The sequence below is a fragment of the Anopheles gambiae genome, chromosome 2 (genome assembly GCF_943734735.2).
Source record: "Anopheles gambiae chromosome 2, idAnoGambNW_F1_1, whole genome shotgun sequence".
Taxonomy (NCBI): domain Eukaryota; kingdom Metazoa; phylum Arthropoda; class Insecta; order Diptera; family Culicidae; genus Anopheles; species Anopheles gambiae.
Genome location: NC_064601.1, coordinates 31,897,259 through 31,923,978, shown reverse-complemented (window position 1 = coordinate 31,923,978; position 26,720 = coordinate 31,897,259). Strand labels below are relative to the sequence as shown.

General features: G+C 45.9%; 1 protein-coding gene across 2 annotated transcripts in view; it reads left to right on the top strand.

Annotated features, from left to right (window-relative positions):
• LOC1273746 (uncharacterized) overlaps window positions 1-26,720 on the top strand; it is a 166,432-nt gene that overhangs the window by 38,716 nt on the left and 100,996 nt on the right. For both annotated transcript variants that reach the window (XM_061646983.1, XM_061646982.1), the window contains exons 3-4: window positions 17,593-17,803; window positions 20,571-20,692. In XM_061646983.1, the coding sequence (XP_061502967.1) occupies window positions 17,593-17,803; window positions 20,571-20,692 (333 nt within the window). The remainder of the gene's footprint in view (window positions 1-17,592; window positions 17,804-20,570; window positions 20,693-26,720) is intronic.

Below are 26,720 nucleotides of genomic sequence, written 5' to 3'. Positions count from 1 at the left end.
AATTTACTCGTCTTTTGAAACCAATCAACTAATCTCAGACAAATTGAGCAAAGAATGCGGGAATTGGATAAAGTATACTGACCAATATAGTATGTAATTTCTTGTCAATTACCTTCAGCTGCAAAAACGATGTAGTTGGCTAATAGGTGGTTCTATACGCAAACATTACAATCTTCAGCAATTTATTGATCAAGTTTGCAAAATTGCTTTTAAGCATCGTCTATTAAGCACTTGACGAAACTTCCATCGTAGTGAAAGGCTCGTAAAAGGTTCTCCACTTCGAACACACACACACATTGCACAGCTGCAGGAGTTCATGCTGCACGTGTGTCTGCATGTAAGCAGCGATGATGGCCCAGGGAAAACTGTGCACCGAAAACTGTTCAAGACAGCGATTAACCTGGTCTTGTCTGTGGGTAAAAGGAGTACTGGAACGTGTTCGCACTACTACTACGAATATCTCCAATCTACTGGGGAGGAAATATTTTTCATCAAAATTTCAAACTCAATTTCTAGCCCGAGCTCTCTTGCGGGTAAAACAATCACTTCATATTCGGGGAAAGTACCATAGACGAACCCAGTGCTCAGTGTTTATCAGAGAATAGCAGCAAAGCGGGTCGAAATGTGGCTTAAAAGCAGTACCAAGAGGAGGGTATATGTGTGTTTTTCGTATCTGCAGGGCGGAGAGGGCCGACATGTAGGCGCTTATCCCGTGTTACCCGGCAGCCCGCAGACATAAAGCGGTCCTTTGCCAGTGCCAGAATGCACTGAGCAGGTTCATGCGAGGGGCCCTGTACTTTGGTACCATTTTGTGCGCTTTTGCTACGATGCGACAGCATCGGTTGCGCCCATGACAGTGTCGTTTAATGTCAGCCCCGGTGTACGTACTGTCGCTAGCAGAAGACGAAGGACTCAAACATGCAGAACACTTCCTTCCAACTTGCTCATAATCTCTGTGCGGCCTGGTTGAATGCTGCAAAAGGATCGCTGGTCTGGACAAAAGAACCGTAGGCACACCGCTACCCTTTCCCATCTGTCTGCGGGTGAAAGCTGTATTTGGCGATTATGTGCTTTTTGCATTTAAGTTGCGCATATGTCACCCTGTGTGTGTGTGTGTGTGTGGGGGGGGGGGAGAGTAGTGGCCTGAGCTAGATTACCACACCACTGATGTGTCCCGCATGTCCGTGGGCCGTTTTCGCCTGCTTTTGCTTGCGTTGCAGCAGAAGTGCCTGCTAATCCTCGTTCAATTAGACCGTAATCGGATCGAAAGCGAATGGGCCTAAAGTCTAACCTTACCACCGACAATTCGGATCGAAAGTGCATTCACGAAGATGATATGGTGCCTTATTAACGTGGAATACATAACGCACCGAAAAATAGACCACATACACACACACGCACACACTCATGAGCTCGCTTGAACTGACCATCTCCGTACGGCTCCCCCCGGATTGTGATGATGCTGACGATCATGGTTGAAACCACAGTACAGGCTCGATAAAAATCGAGATAAACAACCGCCGAGCATTGAGGTGATGTTGCGTACGCATAATTATCTCTAAGCCTGGGCTTGAAACGACTCGATTGCCTAGCACAATCCCCCGATTGCACTCTGCCGCCTCCTCGCTTCCTGGTGTGTATGCGTGTGGATCTTGTGAAACTCGTTAGGGAAGGTCGATGCGTAAGCTGACATTAGCAGCAGTGCCCGCATTAGCTTCATCCGGGCGACTCGAGCTGCATGCCGCAGAATGCTACCGAACCGTCGGTGTCGGGAGACGGGGTCGCGTTGAAGACGACAGCATTGACGGTAGTGTAACCTCTTTCGAGATGCAACGAGGTCGGAAAAGTTTTCCAATCTGCCGAGAGATCGTTTGAGACAGCGCGGGCACACCTGTGTGTATGTGTGTGTGTGTGTGTCTCATAGCAGGAAGCTCTTTACGGAGAGCTCTGCCTTTGAGGTTCGTAATTTGTGTTGGTACGTTGAGCGGTAGAGAAACTAAGTTAATTACACGGTGCGTTCGGTGTACCACGTACACGAGTCGCTCGTTCTGGTGGTTCGTCATCTTCATCGACCTGGCTGAGGGCTGCAGAAACTTTTGCATCGACGCAACCCTAACCTGGGAAATCCCAGCAGAGGACACGGGAATCGTGTGTGTGTGTGTTGTGTGTGTGTTTAATCTTACGGCAAGTGGTTGAGGGCTTTACCTTAGCCCAGGCACTGATATCGCTACTAACGTACTTCATTTAGAGTTAGATGGAGCGATTCAGGTCTTGGCTTCCTGTCGGGGGAACAGCGGGAAAGTAGCGTGGCTGGTGCTGGTGAGGCGCGTTCTTTCGGTGGGTAATTTTAGCTGCCATCAATTACCGTGTAACATTTCCGTACCGAACCGGCTCTAGCGATGGAGCATGCCAGCTTACATCAATCCAAAGCACACTCGCAAACAGGCGGCTAGAGGGGAGATAGAGCTGTTTTTTTTCTCCCTTGCGGCAGCGAGATTTAACTCTCTGGCGTCTAAATACTGTTCTATTCAGTTTTCGTTTTGCTTCGATCATTCGTTTCGTAGTGTTTAGAATGCTCTTCACCAACAACCATCGGGCAAGTAATCGAACATGGTAATACCGGCACCGACACTGTCAGTTTTTATCGATTTTGCCTCTGGCAGCCGTTGATGTTGAATGATACGTGTGGTATGTTTTGCTCGCTCTTGAATCGGCCCAAATCTGTGTACAGCGATGTAGAATATTAAATTGCTTGTCTCACACAGCCATCGAACAACAACAACCGAAAAACGGAGAAACCAACGCCAATTCTACTACTCAAGAGTGCCCCGCATGTGTAGAAACAGGAGAAGATTATTTGTAAAAAAAAGAAACATGATAAAGATGCTTCAACAAATATGTGTCCCACGCAGGACACATGTTTTGTATCGAACATTCTGTGTAGGGTGGCATGGGTCAAAATGGCCATGTTAAGGATTTTGCTCTAAATTTGTATGTATTTCTTATTAGCAAATCGTACAAATTAACACTACGCACTTTTTCACCTTCAATTTATGTGGAAAACAGGGGAAGAATTACCAAATATAGATAAATCTCATATTTGTGTATATATTTTTATATCCTCAGACTTTTCTCACCATCCTCACGTAATCCGATGTTCGAGATAGTTAAAATATTGTTATTTGGAATACTAGTCGTATTCCTTTGATTGCTTATTGAATATTACAACTCTGTATTTCATCACATTTAAGCAAGTAAATCCGGACATTTTGCCCCGATATAGCCATTTTGCCGCGAGTGAACGGCAGAAGAGTAAGGATTAAAGGTAAAAGCATACGGCTGTAGATCGGTCCGACACTGACTAAACATATCTCATATTTTGTTTTCGCTGTTTAGGAACAAAACCTGTTTATTTTGCTTAGAGCTTTTGCTGTTGAAACAGTGGCGCGGAAAGTTTGTTTTGAACAGAATTGAAGAGCTGCGATTGAGTGATTACCGCTCGATATGCTTTATTCGAAAGATGGTACACGATTCTTTGAAGCAGTTCATGTACATTGGTAACATCCGTGCGTCAGAAAAACGAAGGAAATTGAGACCACGATAATTATTTGAAGTTTAACACATTAGTACGTAGTTAAGTACCTGCTGATGAAGCTTCATTGGAAAATGCTTTTGAAGCTAATTTTCCAATAAATTATTCAACTTGTTTTGTAACATTTTTAAACACTGCTATGCGTAATTGGCGCAAGGCACATCGATCGGAAATTCGCTGCCAATAGCTGCATAATTATTTTTACAGTGGCTTGCACAGTATTATTTATGCAACGATTTGGTTCGTCTTCAAAGTTCCTCTTCAACATTCTACCACAGAGGCAACATTCCCGTGGCAAGATTGCCGACGAATACGAGATCCGCCACGGGAAGTGGATCGAGGGTCTCTCGGCACGACGCGTTGCCTACCACATGCGCCAATCCACTATCCACGGTAGCGAACGTGTTGTAACGTTTTACACTTCAATTTACTGCTCATAAATAATCGAACAGGTCTGCTGTTGGTGCCGGGGAACGGGAGTTTCGACTTAATTTTAGGATTACCAGGCGCTTTGCGCCAAACACGATGCCTGAGTCCCGAGCGCGGTAACACAATTGGAGCAATTGGAATTCCCAGCTGCCTTTGGGGGTTTCCAAAAACCCATCCCGGGGAAGGTTTCATCGGTTCGCTCATCGAACCTTTCATACCTCCCATCCACCTTATAAATCTATCAATCTATCAGTGGGTGCGTGTGTTCTGTTCAAGTCGTACATAATACGGTCTAGTCTGACTACTAGGCTACTCTACATTGCCTGAAGCGCGGTTAACGATTAAACGGCAACCACATGAAAACCACAGCAAACCTTAGAACGATAGGCGAGTGCGTATCGGAAACCGCACACACGCACATGCCGTTCCGTGGGAGGGCGAGGCGCTATGTGAGTTTCCACAACAGTTAGCATAAATATTTATAATCCAAGAATTCCTCTCCACCGTGGGCAGACGGCGGATGGTTGAGCTTCGGTGCCCTCGCACGGATTTTCATTGCTTGAGGTCATTTTAGAAGCGCCCGTGATTCACTACCCTCACTACCCCGCACCGCACTACCGGTGATTGCACCCAACCAAACGAATGCGATCGGCCTGGCTTAATTGATTACCGGCTGAGGTGCTTGGTGCAGAAGTGCATTTGCAATTTCTTTACTGGGGATAATTTGTGTGTGTGTGCAATTATAACGTCTTGAGGCGCGAGTGGGGTTTCGTGATGGTAGACACGATTGTTGCGTGCTGGGGCCGTTGGCTGAGAACTGATGCATGACGGGAATTCTGACACGTCGACTGTCACACGATTAAAAACATGGACACCGGAAGAAACTCATCCAGATTGTACTTCACTGGAATCGGCCGTGCCGACGGTGGTTGAAGATGGCGGAGAACTAGGGATGGTTCAGACAAATGGCATCGTTTAATCAAAACACGCTCTTTATTATGTTGTGTGTGCCGGATGTACCGTGAAAATGGCGCGAGGAATGGAGGCATATGTGTGTCCTTTCGGGAAGCTTTTTGCGGAAAAATCATCATCAAACACAGCATGAGCTGTCGGTGATGGAGTAGCTGTTCTTATTTATGTTAGACGGAAAGTGTTTCTCGTGATTGTCTGTCACCAACAATTCGTGAGTGCTTAAGGGCGTCGATTGCATGATTGTGTTTTTACTAGCTTTCCTTTTTTTACTAAAGCTATTTTTTTACCTAATAGTACATTCGACGGGTTTTAACAGGGTTTCATCATTCCGATATCCTTTCCTACCTTTTTCTCACTACTTATTGCTATTTATAGATGAAAATTATATGCATCCCCATTCTGCCTTTCAGAAGCGATACTTCTGAAAGGTAACAAGAAGCAGTAATGCCACATGCACTCCTGGTGTTAGCATTTTCATATGTTCCCATTTAATTCCAAACGACATTACGCCACATGGATGACATCGTGTTCTACTTACTCACAGCGAACGGGCTCTACTTGATGAAGATTGTATCATTAAAGTGCGTTACCATGGAATGCGACGCCCGAAAGCATCGTGGGTTTTATTTCATTCCGCAATGCTTTCAGACAGCAGCTAGCTCACCATTTTGGACAGCAGCGAGTAGGGCATGAGATGACATTAGCTTGAAGGTAAGCTCGTGGGATTTTTTTTTCAACCTCTTTTTGATAGCTTACCATTAACCGTCCGTGCAACGGTGTACATGAGTGAGGAAGAATGATTTATCCCCCGTAAGCTTATGGCAAAGGGAGGATGACTGCATTCAAGGGAATGTGTGCTACTAGTACTGTGTGCACGGTACCTCGGTGGCCAATTTTCTTTGACCACATACTCAGCAAAAGCGGCACAATTTCATCAGCACTTTTGTGTTCCATATTAACCTTCGCAGCGCAGAAGGGTGCGCTCTCAGTCGTATTAAGCAAGAATATGTGCGAGCAGTAGAAAAAAGAAGAAGAACAGCCACGTGAAAATGAACACCAAAATGGCTCTTTGAAGGGAAGGCAACACTGCTGCTGTGCTTTCCGCTACCTTACCGTTACCGGAAGTAGAGAGATTTGCAGCTGGAAACCGATCCTCGTACCAGATGGCCCCGTGCACCGAGAACCTGTAGCATTGGTGTGTGTGTGTGTGATGGAGCTGGTATTTTATTCTTTTTTGGAGGCAACTTCCACGTGCTGGTTTAGATGATGGAGCAGAAATCGTCGTGTGTGCGCGCGCGCCACGTCATCGTCACATTTGCCTGTGGTGTTGCTGGCGTAGCGTGGAATTTATGTGCCAAGCGTTAGTTTTTGAGGCATACACTAATCCACCTCACCGGCTGATGACACGTACGTGACGTTGGCATTTTTATGAAAATGGTCTGTTGCTTTTGTTTCTTTCTTCTTTTTTTCGCTGATCGCCGTTTGTGTGTCTGTTTTTGTGGACGTAACAAAAGATAACAAAAAAAAAGCAAAAAGGAAAAGAAAGCGAAATGTTAGCGCGATAATGTTTAGTGAAAGCATAATTGCTTTTCTGTGGAGTGTGTGTGAGCGAGTGTGTGTGTGTGTGTGTGGCTGTGTTAATACGTTGTTTATGATGAGTGAGTGAGGCGAAACCACTTTGGTCGACATAAGGGATAGATTTTGCTTAGAAATTGCAATCAAAAATGAAACTCTAAACCAAACATCGCATTGTTTTGATATGGTTGTTTTCGTGAGATTTAATGTATATTTAATTATTTTTCCGATCAACGTTTATTGGTCTTTTCTATTTTGTTTGCGTAAGTTGTATAAAACGTCACTCTCATGTTGGACAGGTTTGTTAGTCATTATGTATCACTTTTAACACTGTTTTACGTATTCTAAGGTAACTAAATATGTTTAGTGCTTGCGTCATTCTTCTGACAACGTTTCTACCCCTATTACCAATGTGTCAGAACACCCCAAAACATATGGGAATAGCAAAACAAAACAAAAAATTAAACAAAATTTAACATCCTTAGGTGGTAGGATTTTCTTTCACTCAATCTATTATGGTTTCATTCTGCAGGCCCACCATACGGATGTGCGCCCGATGCTTGAGCCGAAACCTTGCTAAGATGATGTTATAATCATTGATGCTATTTTCGGGCGTTAGGTAATCGACAAATGGGACCCAGAACTTCACCCAACGGCCCGTGGCAATTTGGCCAAAGTGGGTTTGCGAAAAGATGAAGCCGAACGAGTGGTGGAGCGTTGTAAAATGTGCCTTCAAAAAGTAAGTGGAGCGCTGGCCTCGTTCTGCACCGGGGGCTTCATTCAGCTGGGCTGAAGTGCTTTTCAGCGTGCAAGAAGAAGAGTGCTGCAACTTCCTGCACGCTGTAAATGGAGTGGGCTGCCACCAGAAGGTAGAATGGCGCTGCTGGTGCTTTGGGAACCCGAATTTTGCAGGATCGAAACACCGCGAAACTTTAATCGTGCAAATGCATGGAACTAAGTTAAAATTATGAGCATTCGTAGCATCAATAAGTGCCACTGCCGTAATAACCAGCAGCGCTCTTCTGTAGTGCATCGTGATAAAGCTCTCGTTTTTACAGATATGAGGGTGAGAGCGCAAAATAACTAGAGTTAGAGTTCTGGCGTAAGAGCTTAAGAAGCGTAAGAGTTTTTTTTGTGAATGTTTGTACGGAGTTTGGCGCACAAGCAGCGTTCGTAAGTGAGGCTTCGAAGAAGTTGTTCTAATTGGAGATGAGCCCAGATTGCATTTAGATGGATTGGTACATACGTCCGTGTACCGCGCTAGAGAACGTTTGCTGGTCGTTCGCTTATGCGCATGTGACGGGTTTCCTGCTAAACTGTGCAGTACGTCGCGGTGCAAGTGAGAGAAAGTTGTTGCTTGCAGTTGGCTGGAAGCCTGTAAAAGCAGCCCCAACTTTTTCCATGCACCGCTAGTATCATGGTTCGGCAGAAACGTCGTTTTGTGGAGAACTCAACGAACGTTGTTATGTCATAGCCGTGGTGGAGCTTTTAAATTGGAATCAAGGTTACAACGAGCCACTTCTCGGACTGCTTATGTTTCTAGAAAATGCATACCAAGCTTTATAGTTAAGCAACTCCTACCATAAATGAGGTAATACAGGTACAGCAAGCGATCCTGTAAAGAACAAATCAATACACCTAACCTAACACCAACAACGAGCCCATTGGTTGAAGGTTACGGTCACGCTTTCATTTGCCTTGGGGCCACAGGTGTACTAAGGATTAGCGGTGTGCATCGAAGCAAAAGCAAGAATAGAATTTTTAACGACCTATTTTAAAGTTTTTCCTCCCCTTCCATTTGAGTCGCGTGCTGCCCTTCTAGCTGCCGCCTCGGGCAAATCCGATTCTGTCGTGCTAGTGCAAATGAAGCCAACCAGGATAAAATCACGTGTTCCGGGTTCGTGATGTTTGGAATCGATTGAGATCTAGCGAAAGAAAGAAGGAACGTACAGAAAACCCACGCAGCAGCAAGACGAAGCAAAAATCGCAGATAATTTGTGCAAATACACCAGCAATACTTTCGAATGGGAAGCGATGGGAAAGTAGGACCGCAAAGCAGCGAACACAAAAAAAAACACGCATTCGGAAAAGTATATTTAGAACCGCAGCTTAAACGGCCAATGGCCAAATCGTCCTCGTCGGGAGCAGCGTAGAAGAAGCCCCGTCAGTAGGGATTATAACGACACTATTAACTTTTATGCGAATCGTTACTTGCGAAGGCTGCCCGATGGGGGCGTTGGGAAGGAAAGGACACTCGCTTGTCGGCCGTTTTCCCGTGTACACTTTCTCCCAACACCACCACCACCACCATCGAGTGCGTGTTTCGGACCGAACGGACAGAACGGCAGACACAGGTTCTTGTGCTGTGTTTTTTTGTTGTTGTTGTATCGTCTCTGTGCTTGCGGGTGTGCGCCGTGTGACCTCAGGGTTGCCTGATCTGCTATGCTTGGCACGTTCCTGGTGGGAAGTTTGCAACGTGACAGGATTCGATGTACACGAGGACGATGTGTAGCCGGGAGCGAAACCGGTAGCCATGACACATTCTTCAGCACCCCTTCCACGGATGCAGATGATTTGGTGTGTTGTGTGTATGTTTTCCGCGCTGTTTTCCACGGTCGAGCTGAGCCGATTCGTTCGAGAGAGGGGCGCGCCATGTTGGGCTTAATTTTTGGTTTCGATTTGTACCGTCGGCCGCGTTGGCGCACCATTGATTGATGTTAACTGGGTACGCTTTTGGGTGGAAAATTAGGGAGCTGCGTCCCATTGTTCTGATAATTATTTTAAAACAATGTGTTACGTTATCTAACGGTTTTGTGGTGAGTTATTGATTTTAGCATATTTTCCGTGAAATTTATAGTACTTTTATGTATACGCTGTTCTCAAAATTATTACGATATCGGAATAAATAATAAATAATAATCATAAAAAGAATTTGTAAATGAATATCGCCATGCATTCGTGCAAGTCAAGTTCAGTTCGGATTTAATATTGAAACAAAATCCTGCGAGGAGTGTACAATTATCAATGCTATTAAAAACAGAAAAAAAGACAATTCCCGTTCGTTTAACAAACAGCACGCTTCTTCTTACTCTCTTCCCACTGCTGATATGAGTGAGTGTGTATGTGTGTTTTTTTAATAATCCCCCGTTGAGCTGTACACAAAGCGTATGCATCGCAGAAATTGTATTTAAATAATTTATTCAACGATTTCAACATTATGAGTCGCAGCCCCGGCAAGTGTGAAGCTGGCAAAACCGGATGTACGCTCCATCGCGTGGTGGGTAGCAGTTCATCAAATGCCACACTGTGTCGCACAGGCACGATGTGTGTACTGGCTGGGGGAGAATAATACTTCCCGCTCTCGGTTCGGCCAATCCCGCCCTGTTGACACACACTACTGCCCCTGCCGGTGATAGGTGTGTTTGTGTTCTGCGCCAATAACAGTGGCTACATTATTTGTACGTGAATGTTTCATGTTGGTGCGCTGCGTCCGCGCACCCGTTGGTGGCTTCCGGAAGCACCGGGAATCGGGTTAATTGATGATTTTAATTATTAACACTCATCAGCGCGGCCGTGCGATGCTTCTTGCCCATGGGTGTGTGTGTGTGTGCGTGTCGAAGGTTTGGCTACTCGACATTCGGTGATGTAAAGCCACCTATTCGGAGGGGTGGCTCGCGGTTGCTGTTGTTGCTCCGGCGTTTATCCGGCGATGGATGCACTCAATTGGGGTGCCGGGTGCAAAGTACACCGATTGGCAGGTTGATTGTTGAGGTGTGCAATAAATTAAAAATCACACCCGAGTGACGTCGGTTCGAGGTGTGTTTTGTTGAATGTGAGGGGTTTTCTGGGATGCGGGATGCGTTGCATCAGTCGTGTAATGGCCCCCATTCGATACAAACAAAATATCTATGCGACAGAAATTTTACAAATCTGCAAAATGGAGGACACGCCAAAAATGCCATTCGTATTATTCGCTCCATATTTACAGCGAGTTCCATTTATAGTCCGTCAGTTAATTAAGATTTTAATTAATATTCGTGTTTTTTGTTTAGCAATCGGTATTTCTGTACGTGTTATGTTGCTATTGTGCCAAGTACAATTTCACACTGTGTATTGTTAATGGCCCGAAGTAGCAATCTTGTTGGATGTTATTCATAGGCAAAGCATAATTTTGATTAGCTGCTCTGCTTGCCCTTTTGCCGGCACTGAAATGAAATGCAAAATGAACAGCAGGACAAACAAATGCTGGGGGCGATCGGGTGTTGTTGGGTTTTTTTCGATTTTGAGCTTTGCTCGTTGTTGTGGCAAATGCCAGATTAGTAATTTACATTCAAAATACGTATATGATTGCTGTGTGCTTGCTTCGTGTGTACATAATTTGATGTACATGTACATTAACAGCTAACGATAGGACAAAAGTAAAATTGTTTTTAATTACCGAGGTTTATAAAATCATTTTATTGGTCTTAGAATAAGGATGTACAACAATTTTAGGAAGTAGGATAGGCAAAGGAACGAAATGGGTATTAACCAAATGACTATTTGTAAGAGGACCTGTTACGTGATGAGCTTTTCCGACAGGCAACGCGAAGGATTTAAGGGCAAGAGTCGCTGGGTCGTAGCAGAGAAAAAAACAAATTGTGGAATTTTAGACAGAGTCTTTGACACTTTGCCTACTAACCAGACCTTCCCGCAAGACGCTTTTGATAAGGTTGGGAAGAACAAATAATTCCCATCGGCACTTTACGTCACCATGAATGGCTCGAACAGCGGGGCACATACGCTGGAAAACTAAAGTTTGCCCGAGTTTGTTCCAACACTTGTTCGACGAATAATTATTACTTTGCCGTCAGCTTTTCGCTCTTTCCACTGTCACAATAAATCGATTTATCGGAGCGGTGGGTTACACAGCATCGCCATTCATCTTCAACTCGGTCCACACGCACACAGTTATTTATCGCGAACGTTAAGTACCGCTTGATGATCGTGCTTACTCCCACTCGCGAGTATTGCCCGCAAGATAATGAAGCAAAGAACCGCTAGATTTATTTTCGATCAACTGGCTAAATAGAGAAAGAATATTCAAGGCCAGGGAGAGTAGGAGGTGAAGTAGGGTAGAAAAAAGGAAAATTCAAGGACAAGCGGAAAATAGTACAGATGACGGCAAAGGAAAATTCCGGATGGTTCATTCCGTAACTGTAGCGTGAAAGTATTGATTCCACCTTCAGCGTTATTTTTGTGAGTTTTATGCGGTTTTTTGAGCGTATGTCTGTGATTGGTGCATGTTTGCTGATTGTATTCCTCCTGACTTTTACATATAATGGTACCAGACGTAGCCTACGTAAGGATTTAACGAGTTGTATTTGAATCAGTACGGTTCTAGTAGCGAAAAGAGAAGCACTGTTCGTCTCAATCTAAGTATTAGAATGCTTTCGTACAAGATGCTTCCGTACAAGATGCTTTCTTTAAAATGGTCACGAATTCAGAATGAAGTTCACGACCGTCACAAGTAGTTAGTTATAATCAGGAGTGGAATGCGTGCCGACTCCGATAACTTCGTAACCGGATTTGAAAGGTAGGTTCGCCCAGCATTATCCGGAGTCGTCCGGAATCGTCTGGATCCGTTCGAGCTGGTCCGGAGTCGTCCAAAGCTGTTAGAAGTCGTCCGGATTAGGAGTCATCTGGAGTCGGTGGGAATCGACTGGAGCCGGCCGAGGTCGGTCAGTGTCGGGGTCCACGACGGTCGGTGCAAGGATGCCATCACAAAGCAAAGCTGTCATCCCTAAGTGCTGTTCTTAGAAATAAAAGCATGTTTACGAAGTGCAGGCGCAAAGCAAAAGATGAAAAAACTAAACGAAACGAAATGCCGAAATGCCGAAGATTCTGGTTCCGTCTGACTCCGGTCGATGCCGACTCCGGACGCCTCCGACTCTGGTCGACTTCGATTCCGGACGACTTCGAATCTGACTCCGGAAGAGTCTGGACGATTCCGACTCCGAGTCCGACTCTCGACGACTCTAACTCCGGATGACTCTGAATTCGTCTCCGGACGACAACGATCTTGTCGGACGATTAGTGGTTCCGATTTTGACGGAGTCGTAATAAGACTAACAATAACCGGAGTCGAACTCGAAATTGTGGGTGCGCTCCAAAGAGCACATCACTAGCCCAGAACCGTGAATAAAAGCTCGCCCGCTTGTGCGCGCGCGGGTTGATTCTTGTCCCGTAACTATCGAGCTCAATTTATTGTTCCTAGACAAGAGCAGCGCTTGAAGGGTACTTCTTAAGCGCGTACGTTTTGATTGAAGTCATCCTTCCATCCTCTCCATCCGTTCGGCCAACAAAGAGCGAGCAGTAAAAGCCAAATAATCTGTGTGCAGGGGTTTTGCAAACAAAGGAAAGAAGCCGTGTCTGCCTTGGTAAAAGAGGCCATCCACTGTTGTGGGGAAGAGGGCACATTATCGGTTTCTGCTAAAGACGTTCCTTGCCGCTGTCTTATCAGACGCTTTGTTTTGGGTGGCGTTACGAGTCCCAGCGGCGTTCGCTTTCCCTCTCGGTGAAGGTATGAAGGCAGCACCTTCTAAGCACCGTTTTCACCTCTTTTGTCAACGACGAAAACAATCGAACATAATGCTGGGGGAAACGAGGGTTGGAAAGCACTAGCAGGAGGGCACGGCTACAACAAAAGAGCTTCGGCAGATTGTGGAGCCATCATCCATCTTTGGGCTGTGGAGCAGCATCGGCGCACCCGGTGCTTTCGCGGGACGGCGGAGAAAGCGAAAGCTCACCCCAAATAATAAAACCGGCCAGAGATAACGTCAGCTCATTATCGGTTTAATTGGACGTGCTTGTGAGCGGATCAAGTTTTGTGGGTGACTGGCACTACTGGTTAATGGCGGCTTGATCCCCCCGTACACCATCCGCGGGAGCCATCCACTTATCATGTCCTCTATCTATTATGGACCGTGTTTCGTTCCGTTGCGCTTATTTCCTCTTCGCTCGTCGCTTAGCGAAATAAAAGGAAAAGCTTTCGATGATGTTATTGCTGCTGCTTCTGCTACTGCTGTGTAATGTTGCATTAATCGTTGCACGTGCTATCTGCTTATCCATTCGCAATCGAATCGAGATTTGGTAACGCATTTAAGACCGACGGTGTGTAGAGCGTTGAGCGCGTATGTAGAGCATATCGGAGCCGAGACGAGGTGTTGATGAATGCGCAAAAGGCGGCCACTCGAACACTCGTTCAAGCACTGGTTGGCGGACGAGGTCGGCCGGAGATTACGGTCGCTGGAGCGCTACATTTCACCGCTTGCTGTGGAGAATGGACATGGACATGGGGTACACGATCGTGGCGCCTTGACCTTGACAAACCGTGCGTTTTGTTTGACATTTCTGTTGATCGTGGCTCGTAGAAGATATTTAGTTTCAACAGTTCATGCATTATTGCAAGAGTCAGTGACGCCAACGTCACGGTAAGGTAAGCACAGTGTGTCAGTAAGTGTTGTGAAAAAATGTTAATTGAATCACGATCGAGCGCAAACGATCTTGAAACGGTCGCCGGCGAATCATTCTCAATTTCATCTCTTCATCAGTCGTCAATCCAACTAGGAAGTGACAAATTATTGCGTATCGATTTTGTACTTCCGAACCGGCATACGGTCGTTCTGCGGTCGTCTTTGTGTCTTGGGCCGACACGGGCAGACCACCTTGAACTTGGATGACATTCGGAAACGACGGTTTCCCAGACGACAAGACGAGTCAGATGCGTGTAGCGTTCATCAACCGATTGATTGTTTTCTGCAGTTTTTTGTGCTGCTTCTTCACTCCCTTGTACACGACCATTAAACTCTACTCGCTGGTGGTTCATCTGTTGCCAGTTGCGAATGACATCATTTGGCTTTGGTTTCGTTCAAAGCGCTTACTCCGGGGAAGCGTATCTTCGTGGACGCTGCGCGTCATTCGCATTGTTGCGAGTCTTTCTAATGGAAGGAATTCACCCGCAAGGACGGCACGGAAGGAGGTGAAGGTTACGAACCTGACATTCGCGCACAGAGCGTTCTTGCCACAAAGCGCCGCGATTAGATGCGATGAGGTAACAATATATAATGACGACAGAGCGACACGACGACGACGAGAGCCGAGATATCAGAATTCCAGTCATCATAAAGAAGGACATTCTTTTTGCCCCAGGATATAGTAAAGCGTTGTCGTTCAAGTGAATGGGTCAAAGTGAACGATGGACGTTAATGTCGTTGTCCTGCTGGTTACAAGCGGCGGGACCATGACGGTTATTGCGTATAACCGGGGCTTATTTATGTATGGAGGGTCATTCGTTACTCAGGTGGTGTTCTGATCCTTGTGTTTCAATTCAGAATAGAGGTATCAGCGAGATAGAGCAGATTGTGGACGGTAACCAGTCCGGGGGATGGTGTGGTGGGGCTGTCGATGTTCTAATGGTGGGCTATTCGTTTTTCATGTACATCAGCATTCTGCTTTGCATTTAGACAGCATTGTTCGCCAGTGAGCTGAAGTCGTAACGCTGAAGCGAACTAGAATTCGTTACAGCATAGATGATGTTTCAAAACGAAAATGGGATCTCTTCAACATCGCACCAATCTGACGGACATCATGACGTGTCCAAAATGTGTTCATCGAAAACTCATATATTCTAAATTAAAAATCTGATGAGCTGGTGGTGGGAAGAAGAATTTTAATATCTCCGCGCACCATGTTACAGTGTGTCAAAACGATGTACCGTAGAGCGTCGACACACATCTCTTCCCTCGCAAGCAGCTCGAAAGCACGCGAAATTAGTTCACTTTCGCTCGATCAAGAGCAGTTTGCTGAAATGAGTTAGCCACTTCCGTTTAGTGAAGGAGAGGCTTCCGATGGATGGAGTTCGCGCGAAAGTGGGCGCGCGATTAATAAAGCCTGTCCTTTGGCCATTCGACCAATGCCGGAATGGGCTAAAACATGCGTACCGGTTCTGAGTGTTATTGACGACTGTTGGCCTGTTTCACGTTGTTATTTTATGCGGCGTAGTTTCCCTTGCTTTTGAGCTGGTAATGGAGACTTTATTACACGAGCTCACCAAGTTTCGACTCGTTGTGATTGACTCAAATATTGCTTTTAGTGTTATTTTTAGTTATGGTTTGGGGTTTTCAGCCCAGGTATACGGGCGAGGTAACATTTGAAACAAGTTTGTAACAGTTTCAACTCGACTCGAAAGACAGGGAAGGTATTAAAGAGTTTAACGAATTCCAGGATTAGTCGAATCAAACAATAGATTTATTTCTTGCAGGTCTGTAATGAAATGATTTGCGATCTGTTCATTCGAAATTCACTGTTCACGCCGTTTCGTCCCGTTATCGTTCTCGAATCTAGCTGAGCAAAACCGTACCATCATCCCGTCCTGTAGTGTGGGTGTGTGATGAAGTAGAACAAATCAGTCAATCAATTAACTCTTCGCTCCATCCAGCACACTTTACTTCCGCACTAAATCTGCTCGTTTGCCCTATTTTCTCAGCGTATTTGTTCTGGCTCTCTGGAATTTCCGGAAGATGTACTTCACCTGGAAAGCGCGTGATTTCGCGCCGGCGGGTTCTATTTTCGGGTTCGGTACGAATGCTCATGAAGAAACGGTGCATAATCCTGTTAGTACATCGAGCTAGTACTACCACAAGGCCGCCCGGTAAGCAGCATCGACGATGACACACATCTGGGGTTCTGCCGGAGCTAACAAAACTGTTACGGCGCGAAGGGGCGGATGTCTGAATGCTAGTGCGTAATGTAATTTCAATCCTGCCAGATTTTGTTGACTGTGTGTCGGATACTACAAGCACGAGTAGAGTTCGCAATTGGCATGATACCGAGATGAGTACGTTCCAGTAGCGAAAATGCACGCTGCTAGGGAATTTAATTTACATCATGCTGCATGCTGGGGCGTTGCCATTCGTAAACGGGAACATAATGAAATGATATGTACAGCAAATTTGGACTCTTTAGAATCTGTTTGCTGTCACGAGCGTTTGCCTGAGCTGGGCGCTAGGTTTGCAGGGCACAAACAGACCGTGTGAAAGGTTCGCGATGTCTGTTCAATTGTTACATTGGTTGGATGATCCGGAAACTAAAAAGACTGTTGCCTCGTTCGTTTGCGTTAGATGACATTAATTAGGTTAAGTATACCCCGAAACAGCAATCGGATGACCGAACGCAGATGCTTTTAAATTTATAACCCAATTTGTTGTATAAAAAATTATTACTAATTCTGCCTTGCTCTAAAGATTCTTTTACAACAAATCAACCAGATGTGTGTGAAAAGATTTTACTTACCAATTAATGCAAACGGCTCGGAGTCTTTTTTGTGTTATTTTATACGTGTGCAAGAACGTGCAGTGTTTAAAATGCTTCATTTATTGAGCACCAAACACCGAACCTGTTCCCTGTTAACCTCATCTTGTATGTATTATGCTGCTTATCGAATTTTTATCTACACGTCTTATCTGTGTGTGTGTGTGACAGTGGCTTTGTATGCCTGCCACGCTACCCATACTAGCAGAAAAGCGGATGTAACGATTGTCTGCGACTGCGTGCCGCTTATCGCGATGCATATCCTGTAATTGTGTCTGGTGGATTAAAATTTATGCATGCCTTCGGGCGGCCTCCCACGTGTGCGATCGCTTCCTCTTCGCGCGAGGGTTCGATTTTGTTGCATTTGACAGCGCTGCGAGTGAGAGAGATAAAGGGAGAGATAGAGAGCTAATTATGATGCATGTGAAGGTAGCGGAGCAGTCGGAAAGGACGGGCTAATGTCTTTCGCATGCTCGGTTTTGGGTGGTTTTGGTTGTACGCTGGAATTGTAAATAGCTGAACACTGGTCGTTCAAGCCGGCGTGTAATTATTACCTTCCGGTCATCGAGTGTCCCCGATGAGGCTGCTGAACCGATATGCTACCGTACCACTCATACCTTTTGCGCCACAGATTTGTTACATTGTGTTTGTTTGTTCTTATATTTTCTTCGCAGTACCAACCTTGGCATCTGGAGGAGCCGATTCGACGATCAACCCGTTCATTCGGTACTGGGAACCAGCCCGTTTCGACCGCGGTCTGCTAGATGTGGCCCACCAGCACCACGAGCAGCACCGAAGGCGCCGCCGGAGCATCAACTACGAGCATGGTTCCGCCGCGTACGGTCCAGCCAATGTGGTGCGGTTAAACTTTCGGGCTCATGATCGGTAAGTATAGGCAGAAATGAAGAGTAGACTCAATGCGTTTGTTTGTTATAATATTTTTGTTTGTGTACATTTATAAAATATGTAAAAGTTTGTGTAATTATGCTACAAAAACTAAACATTCGCGGCACAATTGAGCTTTTATACTTTATGAAATTTAAAATGAAATTTCAAAACCAGGGAGATAATGGAAACTTTTCCCATGCGGATGCATTGCAGTTTGCATACTTGTAGGCGGTTAGGGGTTCGGTGTTGCTCTGATGGCTAGTAGCTGCAGACCGAAGACAACAGAGCACTGCAGCACCTTAATTAAAACACAGTGATACAATACAATAGTTTGTATTGGTTTGTAAATTCGACTACAAAACAAGTTTCATCATTTAGCACACACTTAACCAAAAACAAATACTATTTTGGGGCGAAACATTTCCCCTCGTTAATTGATAGCGACAACAAATGTTCCCAATATTTTGTGTCCCTAGCTTCTTCTTGTCGAATGTCGACTGCAGCGTTTTTCAAACGAGCCAACTTCCGCTCGCAAGGTATCCTGTCCCGTGGCTCCACGAACGCTCCTCTGCTGCAGCACGGATCGAGCGTGCAGGTTCCGGTCGACCGTCGTCGTGTTGCAACCGGCTGACAGGCAAACCACCGACCAACTGCACGAAGCAAATTGTGCCATTAGTTTTCTTTCATTTGTATTAAAACAATTTCACATCCAATCCGGAGCGGCAACCGAACGACACTCGTGCCGCAGCCGCAAGCCGGGGGAGAAGAAGCCTCGTCCCAATCAGTTGCAACATTATTCACTCACTCGTTGAGCCGCACTGACCATTCGCTGCCTCACAGCCCCGTCAGCCCAGTTCGATGGCTTTCAGCCCCATGTCGACCGGAATGACCACGGCATGACCATGACGAAAAGTTTCCGGTTAGCGACGATGTGCTATCGTCCTCGTCGTCGTCATCGTCGTTGTCGTCGCATGAAATTTTGGTCAACATCGACACAGTTGCATCGACAGGCGGAGGACATCGACAGCGGAAGCAAGATTCGCAATGCGACGATGAGGAGCAATACAGTTCAACCCCCGGTGTGTGCACACACTTGATAGGGGAAACTCCCTCCACACGGTTCATTTGGATGGGAGGTTGGCAGATGTTGCACTCGATGCTATTTACCGACTTCAGCCTGCTCTGCAGGCCTCTGTCTGCGCACGAAGCACGGGCAGCACTCGGAGAGTCATTTTCATTAAAGCCGCCCTGCATGCGAGTCGTACCTTGCAGGGCGTAGCGTAGAACGCAAGAGTTGCTCCGTATCGGCGACCAGGGATGTTGTGTACATGTGTTATGTGTCATACACACACACACACACACAGTTGCTGGTCAAAGCACATTGTAGTTGCCAGTACTGATTAGCTGCCGGTTAGCAGGAAGAGATGGGTCCACCGGGCCACGATCGTTGTTGTGCCAACTACTGCGATGCGGAATGAATGTGTACAAAGTAGTGATACAACGAAATATTGGAGTGCGACTATGTTAGTATCTATTCGGGCAGCCCAAAAGGACAAAGAAGAAGTTCAAACACTCTTTGCGAAGCGACAGGCACCACATTGTGTTTGGTTCTGTCTGTAGACTAGGATTTGTTTAGTGTTTGTTGTGCGCCTCCAGAAATGGTGCTCATCTTCGACGGCGGGGTGACACGGCTTGGAACTTGCCTAGCTCTAGCACAAACACAATTGCTCCAACCACCAAACACGTATGTTTTGCAACCATCGAAGAACCCAACCGATCCTGTTCGGTGTGATTAATTTTGCACGACACCGGGTAATGTCTTCGTTACACGGGCGTGCTACATTGAGGCAAAGTTTTCACATTCTTTTATGGTTTTGTGTGGCCCTTACGGGGGACGAGGGACCCACCAAAACCCGTTCCCGTTGTCGGAAGAAAGAGCAGTATCGGGCCTGCCAAAAACCGCCCTGGCAGCAGCTGGTCACCCCGATAAAGCCCACTTCTCCAATGCCTGTTTTACAGCTGGCGGGTGCGGTGATGTGCCGGAAAGTTTGATTTTTGGACCGAGCGAGGAAAGTTTTCCGGCGACATAAGTTTCCGGTGAGGCTGGCCCGGGGAGGGGCTAATGGGCAGGGAACCTTGGAGGAAGGTAGAAGGCCTGGCCTGAGGCTAGTGGCAAGTGGCTAACGCGTCGCGATTTTGGTAGTATGTGCGAGGCGAGAAACGGTTGGGAAAACTTTTCGCACCGTACTGCCAGCACACTTGGTTGGTTGGGCAAGTTTGGTGTTTATTTTATACATCTTCTTTTCGCCTAGATGCTAGAACCGTACCCGGAGTTTTCTCGCGCTGTGCGCGACAACACACTGACACAGTTGCGGTGCGTTAGGGCTAAACCTGGATGTCCTACCGGAGCCCATTTTTCTTCCATAAAATGAAGCGACTTAAAATCCAACGAGCGAAACGAACAGACTTTCCACGATGGTGGACTGTGCGATAGGCAGCAGAAGAACGGGGCGGGGGCGGGTTTGGCGGTAATAAGTTATCACACGACGGCCGCTGTATCTGCTTGCAGGGTATTTACAGCAAACCGTCGGTACGGTTTGGCCGGTACAAGTTTAGATGTGAAAAGTTTCCACGTCACCGCAGCCGCAACAAGCCGCTATTGGGAGTGTTTGGGAGATTAGTGTCGGTAGTTTGTCTCTTGCGTTCCCCAGCAACTAAATAGTGCACTCAACCTCTTTCCTCTCCCCTTTCCCCCTTTTTCCAGCGAGTTCCGGTTGGTGCTGCGGGAGGACCCGCGGTCGGTGTTTTCCCAGGACGTCCAGATCGAGAACACCGAGGGCCCGCTGGACTACGATCTGTCGCGGATCTACACCGGCACGGTGGAAGGTAAGCATGCATCCATTGGCGGGCTTTCCGTTCTAATGGGTAGGGCAGTAACTTTATCTTCCAAAATTAACGCACAACATTCATGCGATTTTCGGTACTGGCAGTAAATCAAGTGTAAGGTTTCTTGAAAGTGGTTCTGAAAAAAAAACCAAGGAAATGTTTCAAAAAATAACTTGCGACGATGTTTTGAGGCGAACATTGAATGGTATACATTACAAAAGCTTCTTGGTAATTCATCTGCGTTGGCGCGAAATTAGCTGCCTTGGTTGCTTTTGTGAAGCAAAACTGAGGTAAAATTTTCTGAAAAGTTGTAAGAGCTGAGTGAAAAGCTCTTTTGTGGGTGCCACATCCTTCGTCCTGTTACGCGTCCCTGCAGCTTACATTTCGCTGGGTAGAATATGTTAAACAGAATCGTACATCCTTTTAACATAGAGCATAATACAAACAAAAGGAAAAGTTCGTAGAAAAACAAAAAAACAAATGTTCATATCACTATTTACAGCAGACAAATGAGCTCCTACCGATCCCTACGAGTATATGTACTTCCAGCCCGAAATGGCAGAAAACATTGCTCAAGCAGCAACACATAAGCAGCAAGCCTCACACACGCCACACCCATTGGGCAGGTTTGTATTCACGCTCGTCGTGTGCGCGCACGGCGGCAACCATACTGTCGGAATCGTCGTGGGTCAAAAGCGTAGCGTACACATGCATAATGCATCCTTCACTTCCGGCAGCGTACACTAAATTGGCAGCAGAAAGCGCAAACAGCGTTTAATTTGGCACTGACTCTCATCCCCCTATTCGGTACACCCCCAAGCCTGCCCGTTGAGGGAGACTGGGGCAGCACCAAACCATGCTTGTGTTACTACACACAAGACCGTTCGGCTGTGGGCCAAGAAGAATAAAAAAAAGCGCGGTCAACATTCCAACCATATTCTCGTTTGGGGAATGTGAACATAAGACCAAGTGGATAGCGGCACAAAAAATGAGTACACATTCCGAGTGCTGCTTCACCCAAACCCACAGGTCCGCCAATCCGGAGCGGAAAATTCAGTAATTTTATTCATAATGAAAAATAAATGGCTTTTCAACAAGTTTCATTCCCATTTCTACTGGATTGCCTAGCTTGTGGTGCGCGTGTTTCTTTCCCCCACCAGCTGTATTTGAGTTTGTATTAGTGTGTATGTGTGTGTGTGAAACGATGCCATCATGATGCTGGGGAGAGGGCTTTGCCTTAGTGTTAGGCGCGGAACCGGTTGAAGTGCCTTAATGGAGTCTGCGTGTGTGTGCACGACCGCGCTCGCCTGCCAAACGATGTAAAAAGCAACGGCCATCGGAAGGTTTTTCGGCTTGGCTCCGGCGTCGGTTCCGCTGGTCAAATTCTGTGCGACACCATTTCACTCACACTGCCTATTGGGTGAGTTTAACAAAACACAAAAACAAAGAATTGGGGTTGTATGTATGCTTTCGCTTTTTCTGCTGCTGCTGCTGCCCAGAGAAGGTTCGGAGCGGTTTGTACCGTTTTTGTAACGCTCCCGAGTTTGTACTTTTACAACGACCCCCGGAGCATCCTACGGTTGAAAAAACGGGGTGTTTGCGTTGCGTCGCTTTGGCTGCTCATTGCAAATGCATAATAATTTTTGGCCCCTTTTTTCCGATCTGCTAACTGAAGGCACTTTTGCCGGAACTTTTCCGGAACTGTTGCCCGTGCGGTGAGCCTTTTGTTGGTGCGCGGAGAGCGGTAAGAAGCGGGCGCAGGACAGGCAGCATTGAACGGTGGCAACAGGAAGGGGGAAGAGAAGTCTCGGGTTTCGGTTACGGATGCGACAAGAAATCTTTCCGGCGGTTTTGTCCCGTGCCGTCACTCGCTCCAACCGGCCACTCCGCTCCAAACAATCTCGTGCTGGAAAAACTAATTTCATTCAGTTGAGTTTGAAAGTAATTTGTCTGCTTGCTGCTTGGTACACCTCGCTCTGCCCACTCTGCACTGGTCTTACTGGTGGCAGCGCGCGTTCGCAAAAACGGAGATTCATAGAGCAGCGCGCAACGACCGACGACGACGACTGCTACGAGGACAACGATGATGATGATCCGGCTTGGCAGGCGGTCGGTAGTGCACATTATTAGTGCAATTGTCCTCTCCCCCGCTTGCATTATGCACGCCCCGTAGTACGCCGGAACGAAGCGATACGCTTGCAGAAGGATAATACTAGCATCCGCCACTTCAGTTCCGTCGTTAAGGCGCAACACTATTGTTTGCATCACCACCGCTGGCGGCCCCTCCTGCTGGTTGGGGGGGGGGGGGAGGAAGTTGTTGTCGCTTTTTCAATGAGCAATGATGAACGAATTGTGTGTTGTACGGCCGGGCACTTTCCCCCGTTGCGCGAACACTCACATTCAAGCGGCGTACTCTCTCTCCGGCCTGGTGCGACAGAACCTGTGGTCTGTGGTGTGCTTGAGTAGTGCCCCGGTGGAAGGGGAAGAAAATATAACACTTTTCGGTGTCACTCTGGCACGGCAGGATGATTGCTGGTTTGATATGTAGTGAATGCGAGCTGGTCGTTCAGTGTGGGGCGTTATTTTGCATACGATGCAATTAGTTTTAGTTTCTGGTCAAAATTCTACTTTGACTTAAATTGAAGTTCTAGATTGTTTATAGATATTGTGACAGTGATCGCCAATTATAGAACTCACCACTTTCCATTTCCATAATATACTGCGCTAGTCAATTAAATATAAAGTTCTTAAATGTTTAAATCTTAACATAGCTGTAAACATAGTAAAAATAATATTTAAGTAATGTCGTGTGAATTTCGTTTTAAGGAATACATTGTACGTCTCATCTTGGCAACACATCGACTTTTAATTCAAATAGGACGAGTTTCCGTGTTGTAATTGTATCTTAGCTTCTGAATCTTCTGAATCGACAAAGATGATTCAATGTGCTTCGTTACTCTGAACAGGATGTCATATGCATTTTTCACCAATTTTGCCCCAAATGACATATAATTTAATTGTGGATAGACATATGCACATGTTGGATGGATTTATTTCCGTCATACATATCTAGATATGAAGAACATGTTCTGTTTTTAATGCTTTTTTTTAATACATGATTTTAGCTTTGCTTCAGGAATCAGAAGATTAAGACTCCTTTTTCCCGAAATAACTAGAGATAATTGAATCTACAAATCTAGAAACCAAGCTAGAACGTCTGCGCCAGTTTGATTTGAGAAGAAGGTATTTGTATTTTTGGTTTGCAGTTAGATTTGTAAGAAAGCCTTTATGTGAAACTCGTGTTCAGTGTTTTGATTTTATTTCTGTTTTAGAAACAGTTCATAGTCACCTCATTCCTAGCTGTAATTAATCCCCATTATTAACAGACATCAATAACAATATTTTGAAAGCATTTTTTTCAGAAATCTGATTCTGGTGAAAGCTTCAAGTTTTTTTTTTAATATTGTTTTAAATGCCTGTAATGTTAGAGTTGTTATACAATGTTGTTATACAATGTTATACAATGGGCTGTTGAAAGCATCATATCCATTCAGATTACGTTAAACGTTATACCATCATAAAGCACCAGGCCAATAACTCGAGTGAATCGAAGACTTCACTTGATTGACAGGCGAACAGGACAGGAAGAGGGAACAAACGCGCAAACCTGCGGGAAAAAACGCCTCAATCAGTCGCATCTCGTACTCCAGATTCAGTTCCAAATTTCTTCTGCCAACCGTCCCTCACAAATCCACACCCTGCTCGCAACATCATCTAATCGGGACAGTTTTGCGAACCTGATTCTGGCATCCTGCGCCACTGCCATTGTCGTACGCGCGTGCACCACACTCTCGAATTGTACTCGGATATTTCCCATGCGGCCCAGCACACCACCACGATTGAACGATAAAAGCCTTCGATATCATCATTATCGCCCGGGAACGGCCCGGGCTGCTTTGCGCGCAACATTTCCGTATGATCGGTGCACATACGACCCGAGGGTTTTTGGCAGATTCGTGCCGAGTGTCCTTTAGTGCTTTCATCCGACTGTGTCGAATCGAGCCACTTGGCATTCTCACGCTTTCCGCGCTTTTTTTTTGCTGTTGTCGTTGTTGCTCCCGTCTCGGGTGTTCGAGGTGTTCCCTATCGCTCCTTTTTCGAACGAACTTTGCCTTCACACCGTACATTGCGATCGAATGTGCCTGATTGCAGCTTCCGTGAAGGGTAATCGATAAATATTAATTCGATTTGATTTCATTAGGATGATGCGCAGCATCATATTCTCGTTGGCGCGCGTGTGTGTATGTGTGTGGCACACACGGCGAGGTATTCGTGCTCTTACGGCTGCAAATGCCCATTTTATCCCAGCGGAATTGGTAGTGTTGCAAGTATGTTCGCTTCTTTTCGCATTGACGGTAATGGTAGCGGCAACTAATAAACAGCCACACGTGCCTCGTTGTTTTTGGCGAGCCCTGGGGGAGGAAGCTTTTCACAAGGCAAATATCTTACGGAGGGAAACGGTTCACTTTCTACCAACCTTATCAGGGGATGCTGTCCCGGTTGCGCGTATAATGCTTGCCGAACGTTTTCCAGAAAGCGGAAAGGGTCCACACCATTATATTGTAATGGGCTGCTTCTCTGTGTGTGTTAGACACTTTGGAGCTAACGTGGCGTGAAAACGCTTCAAGTTTTACGTTGATTTATTGTATCGATTCTCCATATTAATCGTCCCGATTGTGCTGTAACCTTTCGCAAGGAAGCGGATGAAGTGTGTAATAAGAATCCTCCCCCTGTCTCCATTCTCACACCACTTCGCCCCACACTCCGGCGAGTGAATAATCATAAGTTATGTGTACGGTCTATTCCGAGCCTTTGGTCTTCGTTTGTGTGTGCGGAATCGAAATCGTTGCAGGTGTGCCAAATGATACCTTAAACATCCGACTCACTTAGTTAAGCGCCGTTGTGGTGATTGTGGGGGAAAAGTGTTTTAACACGGCAAGAAGATAAGGCAAATGATGGAGTTAGCTAAGTTATGTGTTTGAGTGCGGGGATTGAATATAAAATTTCATGGTAATGGTATTCAGCGTCGCCGTGTGCGCCCCTGTTAGTTATTTTGTTGATTTTCAGAGATTTCACCCAACCGTTGTAGTGTTTTGAGGGTTGAAACAGTTTGTTTTGATTGATTAGCGATACAGTAGGGATGGTGTATTGTTTTAAAACTAATTTCCATTTATTAACGGGATACATAACAAAAAAACGAGACTTCAGGGGTTTGAAGAAAACAATACAGGATTTTCCAAGTCAATTCGTCGTAGTAAACTAGTTATCGGTTTTCGCTAAGTTTTATTTTGGCGTCGTAAACCCTCCATTGAACGCTGCCAACTCTAGTATGACCATGTAAAAACTGAAACTGTCATTGTCAAGTTTGAATGTGGCTGTCAAATGTGAGGCTCCGTTGGGCGGGTCCCTTGGTACAGTCGTCAGCTGGCACGACTTAACGACATGTCCGTCGTGGGTTCAATCTTCATATGAGACCGACCGTGACATTTTTCTTTTGTTTTCAAAGAATGTTGGTCCATTCGTTTGGTCGTAGCTGTAATTTGTTGATTTTGTTTCATGTTTGTTCCTTGATTGAATAGAGAAAATACACACTTTATACTGCTAATTTTTATAATAAGGATTCTATAAACGGAACAGCATTACCACAGCTGCCATTGGTATCAATAAATCGGAATAATGCACTCGCATCCTTGCTCCCCAGGACGTCCCCATTGCTTGAAGCACCATGGACCATTCATCCTCCCGCTCCATGCTTCAATCGATTATGTATACCCCCTCCTCTCCTCCTCCCCTTCATCAATCCCATCGACAATGGGGACGTACGCGGAGGTGCGAAAACAAATAAACGAACGGTTCGATACGATCTGGTCCTCGCCCCGATCCAAAACGAGTGCCGATAATGAACGATTCTGATGAGAGTGGTGAGGTCTTTTCTGCTCGAATGGCCACCAATCCAATTATGAATCGT